A 21,795-nucleotide genomic window follows, 5' to 3' on the forward strand; every position below is an offset into this window, starting at 1 on the left:
TATTCTACACACATGATCTTCAGGAAAATTGTGACATTGATGTGCATCAAATAGTTCAAGTGACAATCCAGCAGATTGTCTTTATCGACTTCAACTTTTGAGAATATGGTATACAAGATTGGAATGCAGAGACTCAAATATTTGAAATAAGGTTTTCTTCAGGGGGAGTAAAATGCGCGCTGTACTCTTTTTCCCTTACTAAGGTTTAGCCCAAAGGGTTTTCTTTATAAGGTTTTTAATGAGGCAGCCAACAATGCGTATTACTAAATATGTGTACTCTTTTTTCTTCACTGGATTTTTTTTCCACAGGGTTTTTCTAGTAAGGTTTTATTGAGACACATTATCTTTTAATGAACATCCAAGGGGGAGTGTTATGAATATATTATATTATGGATGTTCATTTAGTACTCCGTTGTAAATAAGCTTCCCGAAGAAGCTTATCCATATGGGACTCCGCTGTAAATATGTTTACCTATTTAGTACTCTACTGAGAATAATCCTCCTGAAGAAGCTTATCACTTCGGTACCCGATTATGGATAAACATTACCCCTGGTAGAAGATTATCCGTACCGGGTATAATAAGCTTATCCTTTCGATACACGGTTATGGGTAAATATTACCCCGATAGAAGATTATCCATACCGGGTATAATGAGCTTATCCTTTCAGTACTCCGTTATTATAAACATTACTCTTAGTAGAAGATTATCCATATCTGGTATAGTAGCAGCTTACACAACAGCTTACACAGCAACTTGCAGTACTACACAACAACTTCCTTTATTCTATAAATAGAGGAGATTTCAGTTCATTATGTACATCAGTTTGAATTCGAATAATATATCAGTTTCTCTCTATACTTATCTTTACTTTAGAGTCTTTATTTTATAACACAAATTACATTTTTGGAAAAAAATTATAAGTCATTGTCGATGGAAAAATTATAAATGAAGAGTTCTATTTTTTTAAAAAAAAAAATTATATGAAAGGAAGTCCAAAACGGGAATACAGAATGGGAAAATACTACCTCAATTTTTGACCAATATTGTCCCTTATCTTTGAGGGTATGACTATTTTAATCCTTAAATATTAACCTGAGCATATTTAGTCCCTTAAGTATGCTAAAGTGGAGCACTTTTAGTCTCACTGACAGAATGTATTAAAAAACTAACGGTGTTAACCAACTCTGATTCATGAAGTAAATCTTCTGCTCTAAAATAAAACGTTTCCTCTCATTTTATTGGATAACGCAAATTATCACTTTAATTCCTCATTTTTAGATAATGTCTTCTAAAGTTTTGACCTTGAAAATATCCCCTTCTATGCCAGCTTTTAATGAGAAAATGACACTGTATAGCCGTTGTAAAACTAATTGCCAAAAAATATAAATTTTGTATATATATATATATATATATATATATATATATATATATATTTTGTATGTTATATACATAAAAATTATACAAATTTTATATACTTTTTCGGCAACCATATGTAAATAGTTTCTAGCGCAAACTAAAAGTGATAATACAATCTGGTTATTCGTTTGCTTCAATAATATGCCTAGAAGTGATCTTGACAACTCTATTTTTTTCAAATTTTAACCTTCTTTTTGGAAAAATCAACCGAAATTTTTATGAGTAACAGTTTCAGCTCTATGCTATTAATGGATGTTGGTTTATAATATATTTTCGATAAGTAAATTAAAAAGACGGTGAGTGTGAAAACTAACTACACATTTTAAGAAGTGCTCCAATGATAAGGGACTTGGTCAAAAACTTTGGGACGTGACAAGCCAAATGCGACTTATAGATGCAGTGTAAATACGACTTGTACATTGCGACTTATAAATCACTGCATTCTGATTGCTACTTGTACATCGCAGTTCGAACTTACAAATTGCTTTTTCATGTGACTGGCTAACTGCCACAGAATATTCTCCTCATATTAAGGCAACGAAGCTGGGAGTTTTCATGTGAGGAATCGAATTGGTGGGCAAAAGCAAGCAAGATGAAGAGCAAACCAAGGGCTGTTTTCATGGCTTTTGGAACTAAAGGCGATGTCTACCCTGTTGCCGTAACTTTCCTCCTCCTCTCCCTTTTGTCTCTTTACATTTGTGTGTGTATTATGTTGTAATGATATCACGCTGTCGTTGATTTTGTTATTGCATCTAATTGTGAATTTATCTTACATTCTATATTGAAATAGTTTTCTTCCCCTGACGCTGGCCATGTCTGCAAACAACGATTTGCTGCTTTCTTAGTTAGAAAACTGTTTTAAAGATTATTTCTAGTGTTTTTAGTGACACTTGATAGCTGTTGAAAGTGAGGGTTGGGGCACGAGAGCGGTATCGTGCTGATACTTTTAATAATCAAGATAGATAACAATTGAATGGTCCTTGAAACAAGTGATATGGAGTAGGAGTTGAGATATTTGAAGGAAAAAATGACAAACTCATAAATAGTGTGAATATTTTTGCTGTGATGAAAGAATTTCGAGAGCCGAGTAATGAAAAATGATTTCAAAGCAACTTAAATATCTTTTTTTGCTTCCCGGAGTGGCAGGAATTGTGGCTTTTGAATTTGGAGAGAAAGATGACTAGTTCTCTTTCAATTGGATGCGTCTAAACTTTATTTCTGATAGCAACATTCTGTGAGACTATAAATAAACCACATGAACTAGGTGAGAAAACATAATTCTGATGTCAGAACTAAACTTTATTTCAGATGTAATAGTGTATCTAATTTGGTATAAAGCAGAAGATCTTGTGTTCTACCATATACACATTGAGTATGCTCCATGGTTAACGGATTTTATCATTGGAAAAACAAAGAGCGTTTAGGCAACAAAAGAAAATGCCATAGAGAGAGTAACTCACTTTGCATTTGGAGTGACAAAAGACCTAGAAAATTGCAAATACCTAAGCAAAAGGCAATTGGCCGTATCCCAGTGGAGATCTTCACCCTCAAAATGTGCAATAATAATGTCGAGAACTGTGGGACACATTCAGAGCTATGTTTGATGGGAACCCGAACTATGCCATAACTGTGTAAACTGATAGGACATAACTAATTAATTTCTAGTTCAACTGATTAGACGTATAAGAGATTTCGTGATAAGTGGATCTGCAACTGGTGTGCTTTTTAGACAATGTTTGTTTATCATATAATAGAGAAGATATGCAACACCAGTTAGATCTTAAAATGAGTTAAACTATATCCAAGTTCATTTAGTTTTTTATTTTTTATTTTTTTAAAAAAAGGTCAGCCTGGTGCGCTAAGCTCCCGTTGTGCGGGGGGTCCGGGGAAGGGCTGGACCACAAAGGTTTACTGTACGCAACCTTACTTGCATTTCTGCAAGAGGATGTTTCCATGGCTCGAACCCGTGACCTCCTGGCCACATGACAATAACTTTACCAGTTACGCTAAGGCTCCCCTTCCAAGTTCATTTAGTTTGTTTCTGAATTTTTTGCTGTACTGGCACTGGAGTCGAATTTCGTGAGGAGGCCTTGTATATTCCCTTCTCCATTGTTATTATTAGTTGGAATTTAATTAGAATTTTTGCATGAACCTTAAAATTACTTGTATAGAGCTATTATTTTCCTTGTTCCATGAACTGGGATATATTTTTAATAAAAATGCCTTGATGAACAGGCCATTGCTGCAGCCTTTGCTAGTGATCAGGAACAATATCAAGTGGTTTTTATAACTCATTCAGCTCATGAGGTTAGCAAAAGTGGAAGAGTTTTTTTTTTTTGGCAAGTAGATTCATTGTTGGCATCAAGAAGATGCAAAGTTTACAAAAGAGATGTTGTTAGCTTCATCATATTTGTCTGTGCTATAGCAGGAAGCTAACAAGTTACAAAAATAACAGACTAAACTAATCTATTTAGAATGTTACTCTAGCTGACAAAAAACTAGTCTATGTGCATGGAGCTAACAAAATCAAAAGCAGAACAGTTCTAATCTGTTGCTTTTGTCACAATTTTAAGCAGAGAGCTTTTGGTATGTTATTTTCTTCTTTGCATATTATTTTTATTTAAAGCCCAGCCCACTTTTTGATCTATTTTGAGATCAGCATACCCTGAAATAAACCTTGATAATTTTGACCTTCTAAGGAACCTTTAGGCTGGATAGCACAGCCAAATTCCTTTTTTCTTTTAGCATAAATTATGTGAAATTTCAGAAAGTTGACACTGAATGCTTCAGAGTATTCTTTTATTTCATTCTTTATTTTTTCATGACAGAACTTGAGAGTGCACTTGAGAGCAAATCAAGTTATGTATATTCCAGTTTCATCACCACCTGCCGTTTCGCCTCTTGAACATTATGGTATGTCACTTTTCGTCAGCTTGATAATGTTTTTCCTTGTCCTAATTTCTGTGAGTCAATTATTGCATGTTCCTCTTGGATAAATCATTTTCAGTAACAACTTACATACAAATATGAGAATGAATTTCAGTAAATTCACAAGATCTTATTGGTAATTTTACGGTCAGGTTCAACGGAGGTTACTTTTTCTGCCCACAAAAGGGAAATTACCCAGAATCATAGGCATGAGTGTACTTTGATCTTTGAGGATATCTTTGGAGATGTCCCAAATGTGGAGGGTGATCTTATTGCTATTAATTTCTTTGCTCTGGTAAATTCTCTGGGCTTTTAAATGTTCTTCATCCCTTTTAATTTTAATTTTTGGAGAGTAGAATTTTATTACTTTTATAAGATGAGCTTGGAGAATATATCCCCTTACCAGTAACGCTGTAAAGTTTGAGGAGGGGAGGGGGGAGGCCGAGCTGGAGGGGAAGGATGAGGGTGTGAGTTGCTCTCAATGATAATTGATATGTGGAAAGTAAAGTCATCGTCAACAGGATGAGTTCCTATGGTGTTAAAAACTGGCGAAGAAATGGGAGGAAAAAGAATTGGACAGATTTAAATGATATATTATCGGAGTGAAATTTTGAAAAAATATAAAACAGAATTGTTGGATGAACATTAAACTGTGAGAGTTTGAGTTGTTCTCATTGTGAAAGTCACAACGTTTTCTTTTCTTTATTTCTATAACTTGACTTCAGGAAGGTTGGAGTCTTGCAGAGCTTTTTCAGATCCGTTGCATTGTGGTTGCTCCTTATGTTGTTCCTTATAGGTAGCAAGAGAAACTTTCTTAATTCCTTTTCTTTTGATAACAAATCGTATTGTCTTCACCTCTGTTCTTCAAGTATGTATTCAAAGTTACGACAATTTATGGCCCTTCAAATGGTTAATTGGAAAACTATGGACTTGCATCCTATGGCAATGAACATGATGAACATCTTATCACGAACTTCATGGTTCTGGACATACCAGTTACTTTCTTTCCAACTAGTAGGTATACCTGTCTAGGAACTTGGAGAGGAATGCAAACATTTAAACTGATGAATATGTCACTTATGCGTAAAATTTCACATCTTCATCTGTTCCTGCTGAAGCATCTTAGGCATTTGAACATCCTCTAGCGTCTGGAGGCTTTGGTTGGGTATTAATGCAGAAGCCGTATTGCTTACTTTTCTGACTTTCAGCTCTTCGTCTCATGCAATGTAGTGCTCCTTCATCATTTGAACGGCAATTTAGGAAAGAACTTCCAGATTTATATAAGTATCTCCAGGAAGCTCCCAGTCACAAGGTATTTGATGAATTATGTAGCCACTTGGTATATCGCTTTGCTGGTTTTCTTTTGAAAAATCAGTTCCATTCTTCATTTAAACTGTTCAAGTGTTGTTAATATATGGTCTTATGGCTGTATTCTAGTAAATTCTCCTTACTTCGTACACTTGGTATAAGCTTCTGCAGTTATGCTAATACCTGCTGACTAGTCTTTAACTTTGTTTCAAGCCCGTAATGTTGTATAAGGTCCTTCCCAATGCATTTTAGTCTTTTTCGCTGTGACTTAAGACAGTGATTGTATGAGTTAAGGCTTTTGCATACTTGCTGATGGTAGGTTGGCTGGAAAGATGTCATCCATTGGATGTGGCCACTTTTCGCTGAGGAGTGGGGCTCATGGAGAAGTTTGGACCTGAAGCTGAGTGCCTTTCCTTTTACGGTGTGTCCTCCACTTCTGCCAATGACAATTTTCCTATTATTTTCCCTCTTTTCTCATCAAAGCTTTGGGGTGGGAATTCAGTCAGTTCCAGTTTTCAGCTTTAAAAGGGCAAGCCAATCACTGATCCGCACGGTTCAGTTTTTTGAGCAGTTCATCAGGTACTTCGGTTTCTTCCGGTATCTGAAAACAGAATGGAACCTAGATTTTGCAAAACAAAAACCAGTAGCCAATTCGAGTTACCAAAAACTGAACCCATAAACTAAATTGTTTTGGATCGATGGTTCTTTGGTTAACAACGAGTGTGCTCACTCCTATTGTATCTCTGTTAATTTGGTTGCTTTGTTGTATTTACTGGTTGTTCATTCAATGCAGGATCCTGTAACTGGTCTTCCAACATTCCATGAGAGGCTCCCGTCTCCTCTACTATTGTAAGATTATTGTACCAGCTAAAGAACATCTATGGAACTATGGAACACTATAGAGATCTAGAAGATACTAATAGGCTAAATCTTCAAGGTGTATAAAAGAATTAATATTGTCTTTACTAGCTTTTTAAAAAATTTCTATGCAAGGTGCTTCCTGGTGAAGAGCTTACCTGAGATTTGGTATTCCATTAACCATGTTGCTCTTTCTACACAGAGCGACAGGGGAAAATTGTTTAAAGATTATTTTGCAAAGTATTTTGTCTTCTTGAGCCGAGGGTCTATCGGAAACAGTCTCTCTACTCCCTTGGGGTAGGGGTAAGGTCGTACACACTATCCTCCCCAGACCCCACTAGTGGGATTTCACTGGGTTGCTGTTGTTGATGTATTACAAATAAAACAAGTTGGCATTTTAACCTTGACCTATAGGTTATTGACATCTTGATTTATATGTTTCCATGGTCTGTTAATTGTAACAGGAAAACTGCTATTGCACTTTCTGACATACGTATATTCTCTTCTAACATGCACTATCCTGGTGCCTGTATTACCTTTTGTAAAGAAGAACTGCTTTCTGACATACAGTGGCTTGATGACAGGTATGGATTTAGCAAAGAAATTGTCGAATACCCTGGTATGGATTATGTTGAAATATTTCTAGATATCTCTTCATAGTTCCATGTGGACATTTTCCTTGGCACAGGAATAAATGCCAATAATTTAATTGCTCAAATCATATGGCTTTTATTTTTAATATAACTTGAAGTTTTTCAAGACTCAAGACATGGCCCTGGTGACACTGCCATGTCGGAGCAACTTAGATGAGGAAACACATTGATGGTTCTCAGAATGTATATCTGTGCCTTGTTTTCTTCTACTGAGTTCTAAAATTCTAATCGTACATTTTAGTGGAAACCCACTTTGCTGTTCTATTTTAGAGTAAATCCAGCTATATTACAAGTTTTCTGTTGAGTTTAAGGCTAAAAAATTTTCCGTACTTTGGCTATGTAAGATAATCAAACTACATTCTTTGTAAAGTGACGAGAAGACAAGATTGTTAAGCCACCTCTCTCAGATAGTTTTGTCAATGCAAAAGGTGATAATTAACGAAGCCGTATTGAGAAAGCTGTTGTGGTTTTCTGTTGCTATTGAGCTGATAAGTGAAAACCTTTACTATTTAGGTTATTGGCCATCAAAAGTGTGGGTTTGTGGCTTTTGGTTTCCTCCCAGGAAATGGCAGTTTTCATGCAATGACTGTGCAGAAATCTCTGCATCTGGTATTTCAGGGAATTTGAATCAGCAAAACAAACTGTGTTCTGCCCACCTCGGCTTGCAGTTTTTCATCGAATTTCCTGCTAAAGAGCTGCCTGTTTTCATAGGACTGAGTTCAGTTGGAAGGTAAGGTCACATTTGAGGTTTTTTTTAATGCAAAGCTATGTTCTTCTTTCACTATTTAAGTTTTAAGGGACTAATGGATGGTCTTTTTCCTGTCTGCAAGTTAGTTTATGCTATCTATTTTTTATGTTCATTTTAAGTGTGTCTCTGTTCTTCTTGAATGACCAAAATAATTAAAGCAGCATTAAATTCAATACTGATAAGTGAATCTCCGAATTCTTGATTTATGTCAAATCAGATGGCGATTCTACTTTTTCTTTTTTTATTAAGAAATTATTTTTTCTTTTTTATCAAGAAATGATTTCATTAACAATGGGGAGAACTACTCCCGTATAGAAGAGGTATACCAAAAAAGTAGAGCCTACAAAACTAGATAGGAACCTCATGGCTGCAGCTGCACCAATCCCCATACAAATAGGAACCTCATGGCTTCAGCAAAACGACATCAAAGATAGAGGCTATTCTTCAAATATACAAAATCAAGCTCGAGTCCCTCAAAAGCTCTCGTGTTTCTCTCTGTCCAAACAACCCACATAAGAGCTAGCAGAGTAATATCCCATGCCCTGCATCTTTGCTTTCGTCTTCTAAAACCCCAACTGAATCCTTTACCATCCCAGCATGGTCCATAATAATCCAAAACATCTCAGTATGACAGATGGAGATTGTACTAAATAGGACAGTCTGGAATGAGAGAAACTGTAGAGTTCTTGGCGGGATTGAAAATAGCTTACGTATTAGTAGTACTTTATGTTTGACTGAAAAGCTTTGGAGCACCAATCAAGTTCCGATTGGCATAGACGATCAGTTGGTCCTTGCGAAGAGTCATAGCTGTGTAAGATTCCCTACGTTTTTCATACCCTTATATATGGGATTTTCCCTTTGATATTTAGTACTAAGAAAATAAGTGTGGCCCTTCAGGTTAGTAAGTCTATAATGGAGGAACTATAGTTAGTTTAAGTTTCTGTTCCTTTCATAGAATTTAACACATTTATTTTGGTGGTTACAATTCGTGATTCCTTCGTTTTTATGTTTCGGACATGTATACTTTTCTGCAGGACAAGCTTTAGTTGAATTTTGTTTGTGCTGTTGTCTGAGAACATTCTTATCATGAACTTGTCTATTGTCTCTTCTGCAGCATGGGTTTCCTGAGGAACCCTCGTGCATTCCTTCGGGTGCTTGGAACTGCATTAGACATATCGGGTTGCAGATTTATTCTGTTCTCAGCTGGGTATAAACCTTTAGAAGCAGCAATTGAGTCATATGCCAAGGAAGCATCCTCTTGTTCAGAACAAACACATTGGAGTAATGAAGGAGTTTCTCTTTTCGGAGGTCGACTCTTTTGTTTCTCTGGGTAAGTTCTTTATACTGGATCTACTTGAGTCTTTGGTAACTCAACTAGAAGTCTACAGTTATGCTTTTTGGAGTATGTTTTTGCTCTAAAAGGTGTGCAAAACTGGAAGTAATGTTTCATTTTCTTATAATAAATGGTTATTGGTTATTTCAATACTTATTAATCTCCATACTCCATGTTTAGGATTTAAACTAACAGTTAGGAAGCTATTTAAAATGTCATATACAGTTATTCTGGTAATTGATATCTGCTTATTTTTCTCCAAGTTCCGTCCCATACAACTGGCTGTTTCCAAGATGTGCAGCTGCAATCCATCACGGTGGAAGGTTTGATGTGTTTCATTTAAGTTTCTTTATCCTCTTCCTGTGTGTGTGTGTGTGTGTGTGTGTGTGTGTGTGTGTGAGAGAGAGAGAGAGAGAGAGAGAGAGAGAGAGAGAGAGAGAGAGGGAGAGAGGGAGAAAGGTAGGGAGGGAGGGAGGGAGAGAGGGTGAGAGAGAGAATTAACTATTATGTGCCTTGTTATTGACAATTTGCTGCTATCTTTGGTGTTAACATCCCCAGTGGATCCACTGCTGCTGCTTTACAGGCTGGAGTTCCTCAGGTTTGTTTCGTCATTGATTTTTTTGGAATTATTTGCAATCTCTGAAGTCTTTCAACCCCTTAATATTTCTGGAAAACCATTTTGTTTTTTTAACAGAATGGCTTGTATGGTTTTTAGTTTATGTGATGGACATTATGAAGACAGTGCCTGCATCTGGACCATAAATGAGTTATTGGCATGAAGAAATTTCAATTGTTAAAGCAATTCATTGTCTGGAAAACTTGGTATATTTAGGAAGAACCTTGAATTTTTTTTCCTTTTTACTTTATAAGGTTTCAAATCTGTGGAATTTTCACTTAACTATCATCTCATTTATTATTTGAGTAGTAATATTCATTTTTGTGGAGTGGAAATGTGAGAAAGATTAATGTAGAGAAGTTATTGTAATGACCCTGATATGTGGGCTTTCTGTGAGGAAGAAGATATCATTAATCAAAGCATATTACTTCATTGCTTTTTGGCAAAATTATGATATATTACTTAAAGAGATTTGCATGCCACTAGAAATGTAGAGAACTTTTAGTGTTAAAAGAACTTAAATTATTGCATATTGGAATGGCACGGGTCTAAATGGAGCAAAATAGATAATGGATCATATAGCCCGCCCCAATTAGCTTGCGATTTGGCATAGTAGTATTTTGTTATAATAAATTGTTTAAACTGACAAAGGAAGCTTAGAGAGACTTTCCAGGTTGATATTAACCATCATATATAAGCTCATGTGACCGATAATTGCATAAAGGTCAGAAGTGTATTTTGATAGAGTAACTGTTAAGAAGATGTCATGGAATGTTCCGACTGACGTGGTGAAACTAGGATTGATGTTTGATATTAAGATTTTAGTTCAGTATAGGTCAAAGGTTGGAAATTGATTCAGCTTCTCCTACAATGGCAGGTGATATGTCCATTTATGCTGGATCAATTCTACTGGGCGGAGAGGATGTGTTGGCTTGGTGTTGCCCCCGAGCCATTGAGAAGAGAACATTTGGTGCCAGATACAGATGAGGATTTCTACATCAAGGAAGCTGCAAACATGCTTGTGAGGGCCCTGGACCATGCACGGTCTTCTGAAGTCAAAGCCCGTGCTTTGCAGATTTCTAATAAATTGTCAAATGAGGTAGGATCAATTCCTGGTGATGAATAAACTAATATAATGCTACATTATAATATGTTTCGCATGCTGCTGCTGTAGCCAGAGGCAAAATTAAGATTTAAAGTTAACAGGTCATAAATTGATGTGATTTATAATATATTTATATTTTATATAGTATTCTTGCATATGTATGAGTGATTTGAGCTGAAAGTAGTGTGTTCAATTACTACTTTCGTTTAGCATTATAAGATTTAAGTGACATTTTTAACATCTTGCTTGGTTTTGGCAAATATCCAGGATGGAGTATCAGAAGCAGTCCGTGTCATAAAGGAAGAGCTAAGAAGTTGTCAATAATACTAGCGCTCATTTTTTTTCTTTTTCTTCTTGGGTATTACATTATAGTAGTAGTGGATCCTTTTCTTTGTAACAATTTAACGGCATTTTAAAGTTTTCGTCAGGGTTTTCTCTTTCTTTCACACTTTTGTAGACACCCCTTTCTTGATAGTTGAACTAATATGGAGTATTAAACTGCAGATCTGATTTTCCATGCATTTATTCTTTGATTTGGTTAAAAGAGGACTACTTGGAATCCTTACATTACTATTTGCTTGGAATTCATGTTTAATATTCTCAAGAAAACTTAAGTTATCATTAAAGAAAAAAATGTCACAAAATTGCGTAACACACCGAATCAAACTTACGTTGAGAAAATTATGCATTAAACTTGCTACTCGAAAAATTTTAAATACCGCCCACCGTGGGGCTCGAACCCACGACCACAAGGTTAAGAGCCTTGCGCTCTACCAACTGAGCTAGACGGGCTTCTTGTCGTGTTATAGAAATTTATTTGTATTCTCCGATTCTATAAGTGGGAGTTAGCAAGCACCTCCTGTCAACATGCTTGCTTATGTAGGGGCATTTATGGAGTTTCACATTATATCTGTTTTAAAAGTAATGTACGTGCTAGCTTCATCGCCGGGAGAAATTCAAAAATAGCCAGATTTACAAGTGGTCATTCAAAAATAGCCATAGTTTCAAAAGTAATCAAAATTTAGTCACTTTTCATGTAAAGATAAATCTGAACGAAAACACTGTTCAAAATTCAAAAAAATACTCCAGCATAATATACTGGAGTTTCAATATATTATACTGGAACTCCAATCTAATATATTGGAGTTCCTGTATAATATACCATTCCAGTATAATATACTAGAGTTTGGAGCACCGGTGCTCCAGTCTCCAGTATAATAAAAACTAGAGCCAGCAAAGTATACCATGCTGGAAGTTCATACACAGGTACACCGAACTCCAGTATATTATGCTGAATCGATCTCTATTACGGCAAAATAATGACTATTTTTCAATGACTTGGCAAACGCTGGCTATTTTTGAATGACTAATCTTAAAACTGGCTAGACCGTGCTACTCGATAAGATGCTAAAGTGTAGGGCCCATCTCAATTTCCCATTTCATGCGTTCACACCTAGCTCTTATTTACACCCCTGAGTTATAACTTTATTACTTAAGATGACCTATTTGCTTCTGTAAATTTTTTTAACTTAGAGCTTTTTATATGTTCCAAAAACATCAAATGTCTGACTCATGGTCCCCACGTACCTATCTAGCCCTACCCTTATACTCTTTCGCAAGAAAGTAAAACATAAGATAGCTTCAATAGTAAAACAAGATACAAAAATAATACAGAAGTAATACAAGACATTTATTGGAATAAAGAAATTTGTTTTTTTCGAACCTCTAGGTATGAAGTCGCCTTTGTTAGGGAGCGCTCTATCCCTAATGTGAGACTTTTCGGCGCAAATCTGAATTTAATCGGGCCCCAATGTGAGTACCAGACATCGGGTGGGAAACAAAAAAAGAAGAAATTTATTTTTCTTAATAAAGTCAAAAGAAGTAGGCACACAATGGTAAAAAAAATTGGAAATGCTCGATAAGCATGCAAAGTTCAATAGTTTAAATACAAGTATTATCAAGTTATATGATTCTGCTTGGTGCAAATTTTGTGTAATAACATTGGTAAAAGTATTAGCTTTTTTACAATAATATTAAAGATAAATTCTCCACTAAGACAAAAGAAGGACGTTTAAGTTATGCTAATAAACTTATCAAAATGGAGCAGAAACTTAGAGTTTTTACAAAAGAATTAAGAGGAAAAGAAGGATTTAGTTGGGATTCAGATTTAGATGGCAACGTCATAATTAAAAAAGGGACGACCCATTCCTTGAAGTGAATAAGAAAAGATCATGTTGCCAAAAGTGTCGAGCGGGCACTGATAAAAAAAAGTAAGCAATAAAAATATTAAAGTTTATGCCTTAACTAGAGGAAAAATGACTTCATTTCAAAACTAACGTCTCAAACAAATATTGGGAGCAACATTAAGAAGATAAGGTGAAATAATACTTAGGTAAGCATTTGATATTAAAGGATTAGAAATAAATTATGATATTAATGAAAAGAAATTATTTTCATACTAAAACATAAAACAAAAAATAGATAGTTTGTCCCCTATACCGTGTCATTGTGGTTCTTTTAAAGACAGAGAGAATACTATCACTATAGGCTATGTATATTATTTGCTAGGGTTAAATTTCAAAAATTAGTGAGCGTTAGAAATAATATTTAAAATTGAAATCTAAAAATTTATGATTGGAAAATCGCATTTATTTCATGTAAAATACTCCTTAAATAATTTTCTGAATATTTTACCGGTATTTTAAATATTGAACTCAGTGAACAAAATAAGGATTAAATTTCTTTATCATACTCAAATCTGTAGAATACAAAATTAAATTAATTAATTTGAATTATATTAATTTGTCTATTAGAGCTTGGGCCCGTGGTGTTGCTTACTAGTCCTATAATAAACCAAAGAACCTGAAATAATGAAAATAAATAAAATCTAATATCCAGAAAACAAAAATTTAAATAAAATGTAATATCATACTAGAGCTTCACCATATGCACGTTCCTGGTGCAAAAACTATGGGCTTCTTTCTCAGAGATTGTAGCAATGGTTTTCTTCTGGATTGAGGATTTTGGCCAAACCTAGAGTCAAATTAGGAGAAAAAATGGACTGGAAACGGCAAGTTTTCCTAAAATCAGCTTTTTCCTGTCGGCTCAAGACCTTTAGAATTAGAGGTTGAAAAAGTGTACCTTTTTTAAAAATAGAGTATGGGTAGTTATCCACCTCTTTCAAATATACCATATTTATTCAGTTGGACTCTCATATTTATCCGAATAAATTATTATTTCCACAGAGATAAATCTTGCCGTTATCACCGAAGAATGTGGCTAAATAGGTGGAATTTCTTAAGCCTTGATAAAAAAAAAAAATGGGTGTGACAGAAAACCTTTCAATTGGATACCTAACTCGTTTTAATGGATTTACCCGATATAAATTAGAATTAGTTGGTTCAATGATTTTCGAATATCAAATGATGATAAAACTCAAAAAGAAAATATGCTAGTTAATTTATCTTTGCTTTCACCTACTTTGCACAGAAGTAGGACAGATTTGATTTAAGACTTCGACAGTAGTGGTCCAAAGGTCACTCAAATTCAATTTATCTCTTGAAAGTTGTAAGATGGTGTATTTATTTTAGAGTAGTTAGTCACTTCAATCCTGCTCTTCCCACCAATTTCTAAAATTTTACCGGAATTTCATCGGATTCGGTTGCTCTGCGCCTCTACCCTGCACATCTTACGCATAATCCCCATAAATTCCTCGACCTTAATGCGCCTACAGTAGCTAAAATCTCGGTGACTCTCGGAATGCTCTAATTCCCCTAGCACAATATCTCTGTCCCTTTGTTATTCAACAGTTTATGAAAATAATTTTGCCATCTCCGCTTAATTTAAGCATCTTCCATCAAGGACGAGGAAGGCAGAGTGTCGATAGAATATGCTAAGATTTTAAGCGGAGATGACAGACTTACTTTCATAAACTGCTGAATGACGAAGGGGACATAGATATTGTGCTAGGGGAAATGAAGAACTCCGAGAGTCACCGAGATTTTAGCTACTGTAGGCGCATTAAGGTCGAGGAGTTCATGGGGGCTATGCGTAAGATGCGCAGGGGCAGAGGGACCGGGCCCGACGAAATTGTGTAGAATTTTGGAGGTTGGTGGGTAGAGCAGGATTGGAGTGGCTAAGTGAGTTGTTTAATATGAAAAAGATGCCAGAAGAATGAAGGCGGAGTACGATGATACCGCTGTACAAGAACAAAGGCTATATCCAGAATTGTAAAAACTATAGGGGTATCAAGTTACTAAGTCATACTATGAAAGTTTGGGAGAGGATAGTGGAAGTGGGGGCGCGGAGGTCGGCGTCGATATCAGATAACCAATTTAGGTTCATGCCTGGTCGTTATACTACGGAAGCTATCCATTTTACAAGGAGGTTGGTTGAATATAAATGGATAGGAAGAAGGATTTGCACATGGTGTTTATTGACCTAGAAAAAGCATATGACAGGGTCCCTAGGGAGTTCTTTGGAGATGCCTGAAGGTAAAAGGTATTTTGGATGCTTATATTAGGGTGATTAAGGACATGTATGATGAAGCTAATACTCAGGTTAGGACAGTGGGGGCAACTCGGAGCATTTTTCTGTTGTTATGGGTTTACACCAAGTATCTGCGCTCAGTCCGTTCTTATTTGCCCTGGGATGGACGCACTGACACACCATATTCAAGGGGAGGTGCCATGGTGTTTGTTATTTGCTGATGATATTGTTCTGATCGATGAGACGGGAGGTGGTTGTCACGACCCAAACCGATAGGCCGTGACAAATGCTCGAGTTCTACCTATCGTACAACCCTAAGCATATATTTAAGATATAAACATGAAATATAGGTCACGCATAACGTCTAGAAATAAACTACTGATTCATATGAACAACATACGTGGGAAAGCATGCCCAAAATACATATATACATATATATACGGAATACGGTAGGGCGAGCCGACAAGGCCACATACTATCTAACTATACATGACTGTCTACAGACCTCTAACAGAGTGTACAACTGTATAAAGGATAGGACTGGGCCCCGTCACACCCATATGTATACAAAAGTATCGTACCAAAACTCAATAGCAGCTTTGGATCAAATGGAGCACACCAACTCTCGGTGAGCAAGGATCCTAAGATGGGGGACCATCAACCTATCTACCTGCACCTGCGGGCATGAAACGCAGGCCCCCAGGCAATAGGGGCGTCAGTACGAATAATGTAACGAGTATGTAAGCCATAAAAATTAGTATATAACAGACATGAAAGAAACATGGAGTAAATGACTCAACCTGTAAGTCTGAATAGCACTGTGAATCATGAAATATTTATAATGTCATGCATATGCGTATAAATGTCATATCATGCATAGGTATATGCGTACATAACATCATCAAGCCTCCGAGGGCATCCCATTATATCACCTCAGCCTCTGTGGGCAAAAAAATAAACGTATACCAGCCAATCAGGTGGTGGTGCGTATATAACGCCATAACCTTTCCCCATACCCTATATACATATACTATAAGTGTATATAACGACATCTGATCATGGGTCAATATACATGTGTAAATGGATGCTATGCATAATGAAGTAAGTGTATACGACAAAAATCAAAGGGTTCGATTTTGTGACCGCTGAGGCACCTCGTAAATACTGCCTCCAGAAGGCTCGAAGTTCAGCTTGGGGCTCGACCTCGAGGGTTCCCAATGATTGATCTCGAGGCAATGCAAAACAACAGCTATGATGGACTAACGGAAAGTTCCCAAGGCACATGACTAAAGCCAACCAAGTCTATTAGGCTAGTTCAAGCCCGTATTGTGGCATTAAATGGTTGTACCAGTCAATGTCTTTGTAATAAATGCACTTGTACTATGTTGGGATTCCCCCTGATATATAAAGGGGACCCTTGTCATTTTTGTAAGAAGATATATACCACTCACAACATTCAATACAAGAACATTCTCTCTACTCTCTAACTTAAACATATTCTCTTGATTTCACTATTTATTGCTTACATTTATTGCGCTCTATTTATTGTTCTTCAATTATTGCTCATTATTGGTCATAAATAGCCTTCACCAAAGCTCTCAAAATTGTTATTCTTTCATTGTCTATCCACATCTCAATACCGAGCTCGACCTCGAGGCCCTGTATAGCCAGGCTCGAGACCCCGATTCTCAGCCGTTCAGTTTGCTTGAACATATTATTTTCAAGTTCTTATCTTATTTCCTAATCTCATACTTAGCATCTATCGCTTAACAACTAGCATAAAAATAGATCACGTATTTTTAGAACCATAAAATCAAATCTAATTGTAATTACCATTTTCGAGGTAAACAGTTTGGCGCCCACCGTGGGGCTAAAAATAATAGTGATTGTTTTGTTGCTGGTTTACTACATAACACAAGTTATCTTTCACACTTTTTCTTGTCCAAGCTTTGATTTCAGGTCAAAATGTCTAAATCAGTAAATGCATATGAAAACAACGGTCTTGAAGACCATGGAGAAAATGGCGTGGCCGTTCCAGGTATTGGTGTACCACCACGAAACCCTGAGGACGCACTAGAGCCAATCCCATCGGATGTGGTCTCATGCGATGCCCAACATGTCGATATAAGCTCCTACACTAACAGGAGCATACGCCAAGAAGACCAACAAGAAGCTCAGAAAACCCCGGCTCGGAAGGAACAAGAGGTTAGCCTTCACGTTATTTTTGATATGTTGCAGGCACAGCAGCTGGCAATTGCTCAACTACAAAGCCACCAAAAAACCCCAAGTACAGCGGCCCCGGAAATGGCCCCTCGAACTGAACAGGTACCTGAAAGGTCGAGCAACAACGGGTCAGTAGTTGACCCTGCTATTATGAAGATGCTCGAAGACCTCACAAAGAGGATTGAGTCAGGCGAAAAGATGATAGAAGCCAACGACAAAAAGGTAGAAACCTACAACTCGAGGGTCGATCAGATCCATGGCGCACCCCCGGTCCTGAAGGGTGTCGATTCGAAGAAATTCATACAAAAACCATTCCCATCAGATGCCTCTCCAAAGCCCATCCCGAAGAAATTCAGAATGCTCAATCTACCGAAGTACAACGGAACCTCAAATCCTAACGAGCATGTCACAACTTACACTTGTGCCATAAAGGGAAATGACCTGAAAGGCGACGAGATCGAATCTGTCCTGTTGAAGAAGTTTGGAGAAACACTTTCAAAAGGGGCCATGATGTGGTACCACAACCTAGCCCCGAATTTCATAGACTCATTTGCCATATTGGCAGATTCTTTCATAAAAGCACATGTCGGTGCCACCAGGGTGGCTACAAGGAAATCCGACGTCTTCAAAATCAAACAAAGGCAAAACGAGATGTTTTGGGAGTTCCTATATCGCTTCCAAATGGAGAGGATGGAATCACCACCAGTCTCCGATGACTAGGCAGTGCGGGCCTTCACCCAAGTCTTGAATGAGCGAAGCTCGGTGGCTTAAAAGCAATTGAAGCAGAATTTGATTAAATATCCCGCTGTGACTTAGTCCGATGTCCACAACCGATATCAGTCGAAGATTAGGGTCGAGGAAGATCAACTGGGAGCCCCCTCAGGCTCGGTATATCCAAGCATACTCCTGGCAAAGGAGCCAAAGCTAAATAAGAAAAGGTACCAACTATACACCAAAGATAGGAGAAATGCCCCAAGGCGTAACATACCCTGAAACGATCGAAGAACAGACCGAGGTCAGAATTCTCGGGGACTCGTGAGCAGAGTCGAATTCAATAGGCATACAGGACCGACGGAGGCACCCTACCTATCGAAATACAACTTCAACGTTGAGGTTTCAGACATCATATCTGCCATCAGTAAAATCAAAGACACCAGGTGGCCAAGACCTGTGCTATCAGATCCGTTGCACAGGAACCCCAACTTAGTGTGCGAATTTCACGGCACACACGGTCATAGGACCGAATATTGCAGACAGCTCCCAGAGGAAGTAGCCCGACTACTCAGCAAAGGGCACCTCCAAGAGTTCCTTAGCGACCGATCCAACAATCAGTTCCGGGGAAAAGAGGCAAATAGGAAGAACGAAACAGATGAGCCGCAACATGTCATCTATATGATCATGAGAGGAATCAACCTCCCACAAGAGCCTACTGTCATAAGAAAAAAAATATCCATCACCAGGGAAAAGCGAACTTGAGGCTACATACCCGAGAACGCTCTCATGTTCAGCTACGATGACATCGAGACCCTGTCTCAGCCTTATAACGACGCACTAGTAATCTCTTTTCTTGTGAATATATTTTAAATTAAGAGTGTACTTGTGGATCCAGGTAGCTCGGCCAACATTATTAGGCCAAGGGTGGTGGAGCAGCTCGGACTGCTTGACCAAATCGTGCCCACCTCTCGAATCCTCAATGAATTCAACATGGCGAGCGAAACAACAAAAGGGGAATTCACTCTCCCGGTCAACGTGGCTGTCACGACCCAAAATGCCAAATTCCATGTCATCAAAGGAGAAATGAGGTATAATGCCTTGTTCGGAAGGCCATGGATACACTGCATGAGAGTAGTACCATCAACCCTTCATCAAATAATGAAGTTTCCAACAAAGGAAGGAGTAAAAACCGTGTATGGGGAACACCATACAGCAAATGAGATGTTCGTGGTGCACGATGTGGCAGCGCCATCAATGCCTTTAACATCAAAGGATCCAAAGGATAAGCAAATAGTTAAATAGCACTAACGGGAAACATTTCGGCTATACCCGAGTAAAACAAGCAAAGGACTGTGCCGCGTCCCTAGAGCAAACATTGAAGGCATATCGAGGCTCGAAGCGCCATCGCCACTAAGGTATGACCATCTCCCCTTTTATTTACATCTCACACTAACCTTTGCGCAGATGTCCGATCAAAACAGTCGAAGCGCCCTCCAGCTCGAAGACCTTAAGGTTTCAAAGTATACGTTGCACTCTTTTCCTTCGATCAGGTTTTATCCCAAGAAAGGTTTTACCGACAAGGTTTTTAACGAGGCAACATCTATATGCTACCTAAGGAGAACCTAACAAATATTCAAGGCTTCTCTTAAATCAACCTCAAATAATGGGGGGCATCCCCCCGGAAGATCGCCTTCTCGAAGAAGTCAAGATAAGTCAAAAAGGGTCTCGATAGGAAAATGATGTATCGGGCCAAACGGTCGAATGAACCGTGTCCGCATAGAATAATTGAGCCCTTGATAGCAAAAACATGTATGCTTGTGCCAAGTAATCAAATAATATTTCCTCCTCCATCAAAACGCTTTACGCTTCAAAGAAGTTTGATGCTTTCGCAAGAAATGGCTCCAAATCCAAAAATTTCCCAAACACTCGAGGACTGGCGTCAGGAACTTGACCTCCGGGTCAGAAAACTTTGAACTCATAAGCCCTCAATAAGGCAACACCAAGTTTATAAAAAGCGGCTCCAGAGCTGAAAAAACTCTCGATGTCTCGGGGACTATCGTCGATAGTCACCCTATCGATTTGAAAAGTCGAGGCTATAAGATCCCATGCGGGCAACCGCGAGCTCATAAGGCCTTCATAAGGCAATACCAAACCTATAAGGCCTCAAGCAAGGCATGAGTCACACTTGTACCAAGTAACCAAATTTGTAAGACCTCAAGCAAGGCATGAATCATGCTTGTACCAAGTAACCAAGTCTATAAGACCTCAATTATGGCATGTTAAAATTTATAAGACCCTACAAAAGGCATAATCCCGATTTTAAAGTTAAGGCTATATATTCGAACTTGTAAGACGCCTAAAAAGGCATACCTGTGATATAGATGCCGAAACTACTTCACTCGGAGACTGAGGCTCTGGCCAAACACAATGACTACGGTCACAAGGCTGTACTAGCCAAACTAATGTGACTCAGGGATGCCCGACTGTCGCTACAAAATCACAGGCCTTCAATTTCTTCGAAAAAACTTCGAAAAGAACCAGTTAATCAGGCTACCCTCGATATAAGAAAAAGAGCTTTGATCATACCAGCTCCAAAAAACAGGCTTCAAAACAATTCAGCCGTTGAGTGAAACCACCCAAGGTGCTGAATTACCGCTACCTAACGACTCATATTCGAGGTTCTTATTTAACCGTTGAAGAGTCGGGCGAACAGAAAAACTTCAAAAAGTCTTTAGCGAGGGAAAATAAAGCCTACATAAGAGGTCGTACCGACCCAATGCGTAAGAGCCACTGTCGCCAACTTAAAATTAAAGGTCGTACCGACCCAATGCGTAAGAGCCACTGTTGCCAGTTTAAAATTAAAAGTTGTACCGACCCAATGTGTAAGAGCCACTATCGCCAGCCTATATTAAGAGGTCGGAACGCGTAAGAGCCTAAGGGCCAGCTTAAAACTTAAGGGTCAATGAGCTCAAGTCGAAATTCGACTCGGAGACCGAGCTCAAAACAGTTAACTAAAAATGCCCAAGGGCAAATGCGTAAGAACCCAGATGCCAACCTATATTAGAGGTCGTACCGACCCAACGCATAAGAGCCTACGAGTTATCCCAACAAGCCTCAGGGCCGAATTACAAACCGAGTGGTTTCTTTATATATACGCATGAATGAAACAATGCGAGGATACATTTACAAAGTTCTCTAAGAACATTGTACAAAGAATCAAATAGAAAAACACCTAGTCTATTTTCCCCTCGCGGACTGCGGCCCCATCGGCCTCTTCTCCACTATCTTCGACATCAGACAAGAGGAATTTGGCATCATATTCATCCGTCCTGGCCTGCGCTATCTCTTTCGAGAGATCAAAGCCCCTAGCGTGAATCTTTTCGAGGGTTTCCCTCCGAGATTT

At 38.0% G+C, this 21,795-nt stretch overlaps 1 protein-coding gene and 1 non-coding gene across 12 annotated transcripts; one reads left to right on the forward strand and one right to left on the reverse strand.

Annotated features, from left to right (window-relative positions):
* Nucleotides 1-1,850: 1,850 nt before the first annotated feature.
* LOC104229225 (sterol 3-beta-glucosyltransferase) lies at nucleotides 1,851-11,470 on the forward strand. 11 transcript variants are annotated; one of them, XM_070167281.1, is made up of 15 exons: nucleotides 1,851-2,076; nucleotides 3,654-3,725; nucleotides 4,247-4,331; nucleotides 4,499-4,641; nucleotides 5,072-5,142; nucleotides 5,577-5,658; nucleotides 5,974-6,075; nucleotides 6,448-6,503; nucleotides 6,977-7,131; nucleotides 7,679-7,895; nucleotides 9,028-9,243; nucleotides 9,510-9,569; nucleotides 9,830-9,844; nucleotides 9,941-10,068; nucleotides 10,740-10,850. In XM_070167281.1, the coding sequence occupies exons 1-14, from the start codon at nucleotides 2,011-2,013 to the stop codon at nucleotides 10,023-10,025; spliced, it is 1,425 nt and encodes a 474-aa protein (XP_070023382.1). In that variant the 5' UTR covers nucleotides 1,851-2,010; the 3' UTR covers nucleotides 10,026-10,068; nucleotides 10,740-10,850. The 11 variants fall into 11 exon arrangements, 9 of the variants coding, with proteins under 9 accessions (XP_070023382.1, XP_070023390.1, XP_070023398.1 ...); XM_070167289.1 differs by having other exon boundaries at nucleotides 1,852-2,076; nucleotides 9,962-10,068; XM_009781824.2 differs by lacking the exon at nucleotides 9,941-10,068 and adding an exon at nucleotides 11,235-11,470 and having other exon boundaries at nucleotides 1,854-2,076; nucleotides 9,805-9,844; nucleotides 10,740-10,961.
* Nucleotides 11,471-11,686: 216 nt separating this feature from the next.
* On the reverse strand, nucleotides 11,687-11,759 carry TRNAK-CUU (transfer RNA lysine (anticodon CUU)). The gene has a single exon. It is a non-coding gene; the product is annotated as a tRNA-Lys (tRNA).
* Nucleotides 11,760-21,795: the final 10,036 nt, after the last annotated feature.

This window comes from Nicotiana sylvestris, chromosome 1 (genome assembly GCF_000393655.2).
Source record: "Nicotiana sylvestris chromosome 1, ASM39365v2, whole genome shotgun sequence".
NCBI classification, from domain to species: domain Eukaryota; kingdom Viridiplantae; phylum Streptophyta; class Magnoliopsida; order Solanales; family Solanaceae; genus Nicotiana; species Nicotiana sylvestris.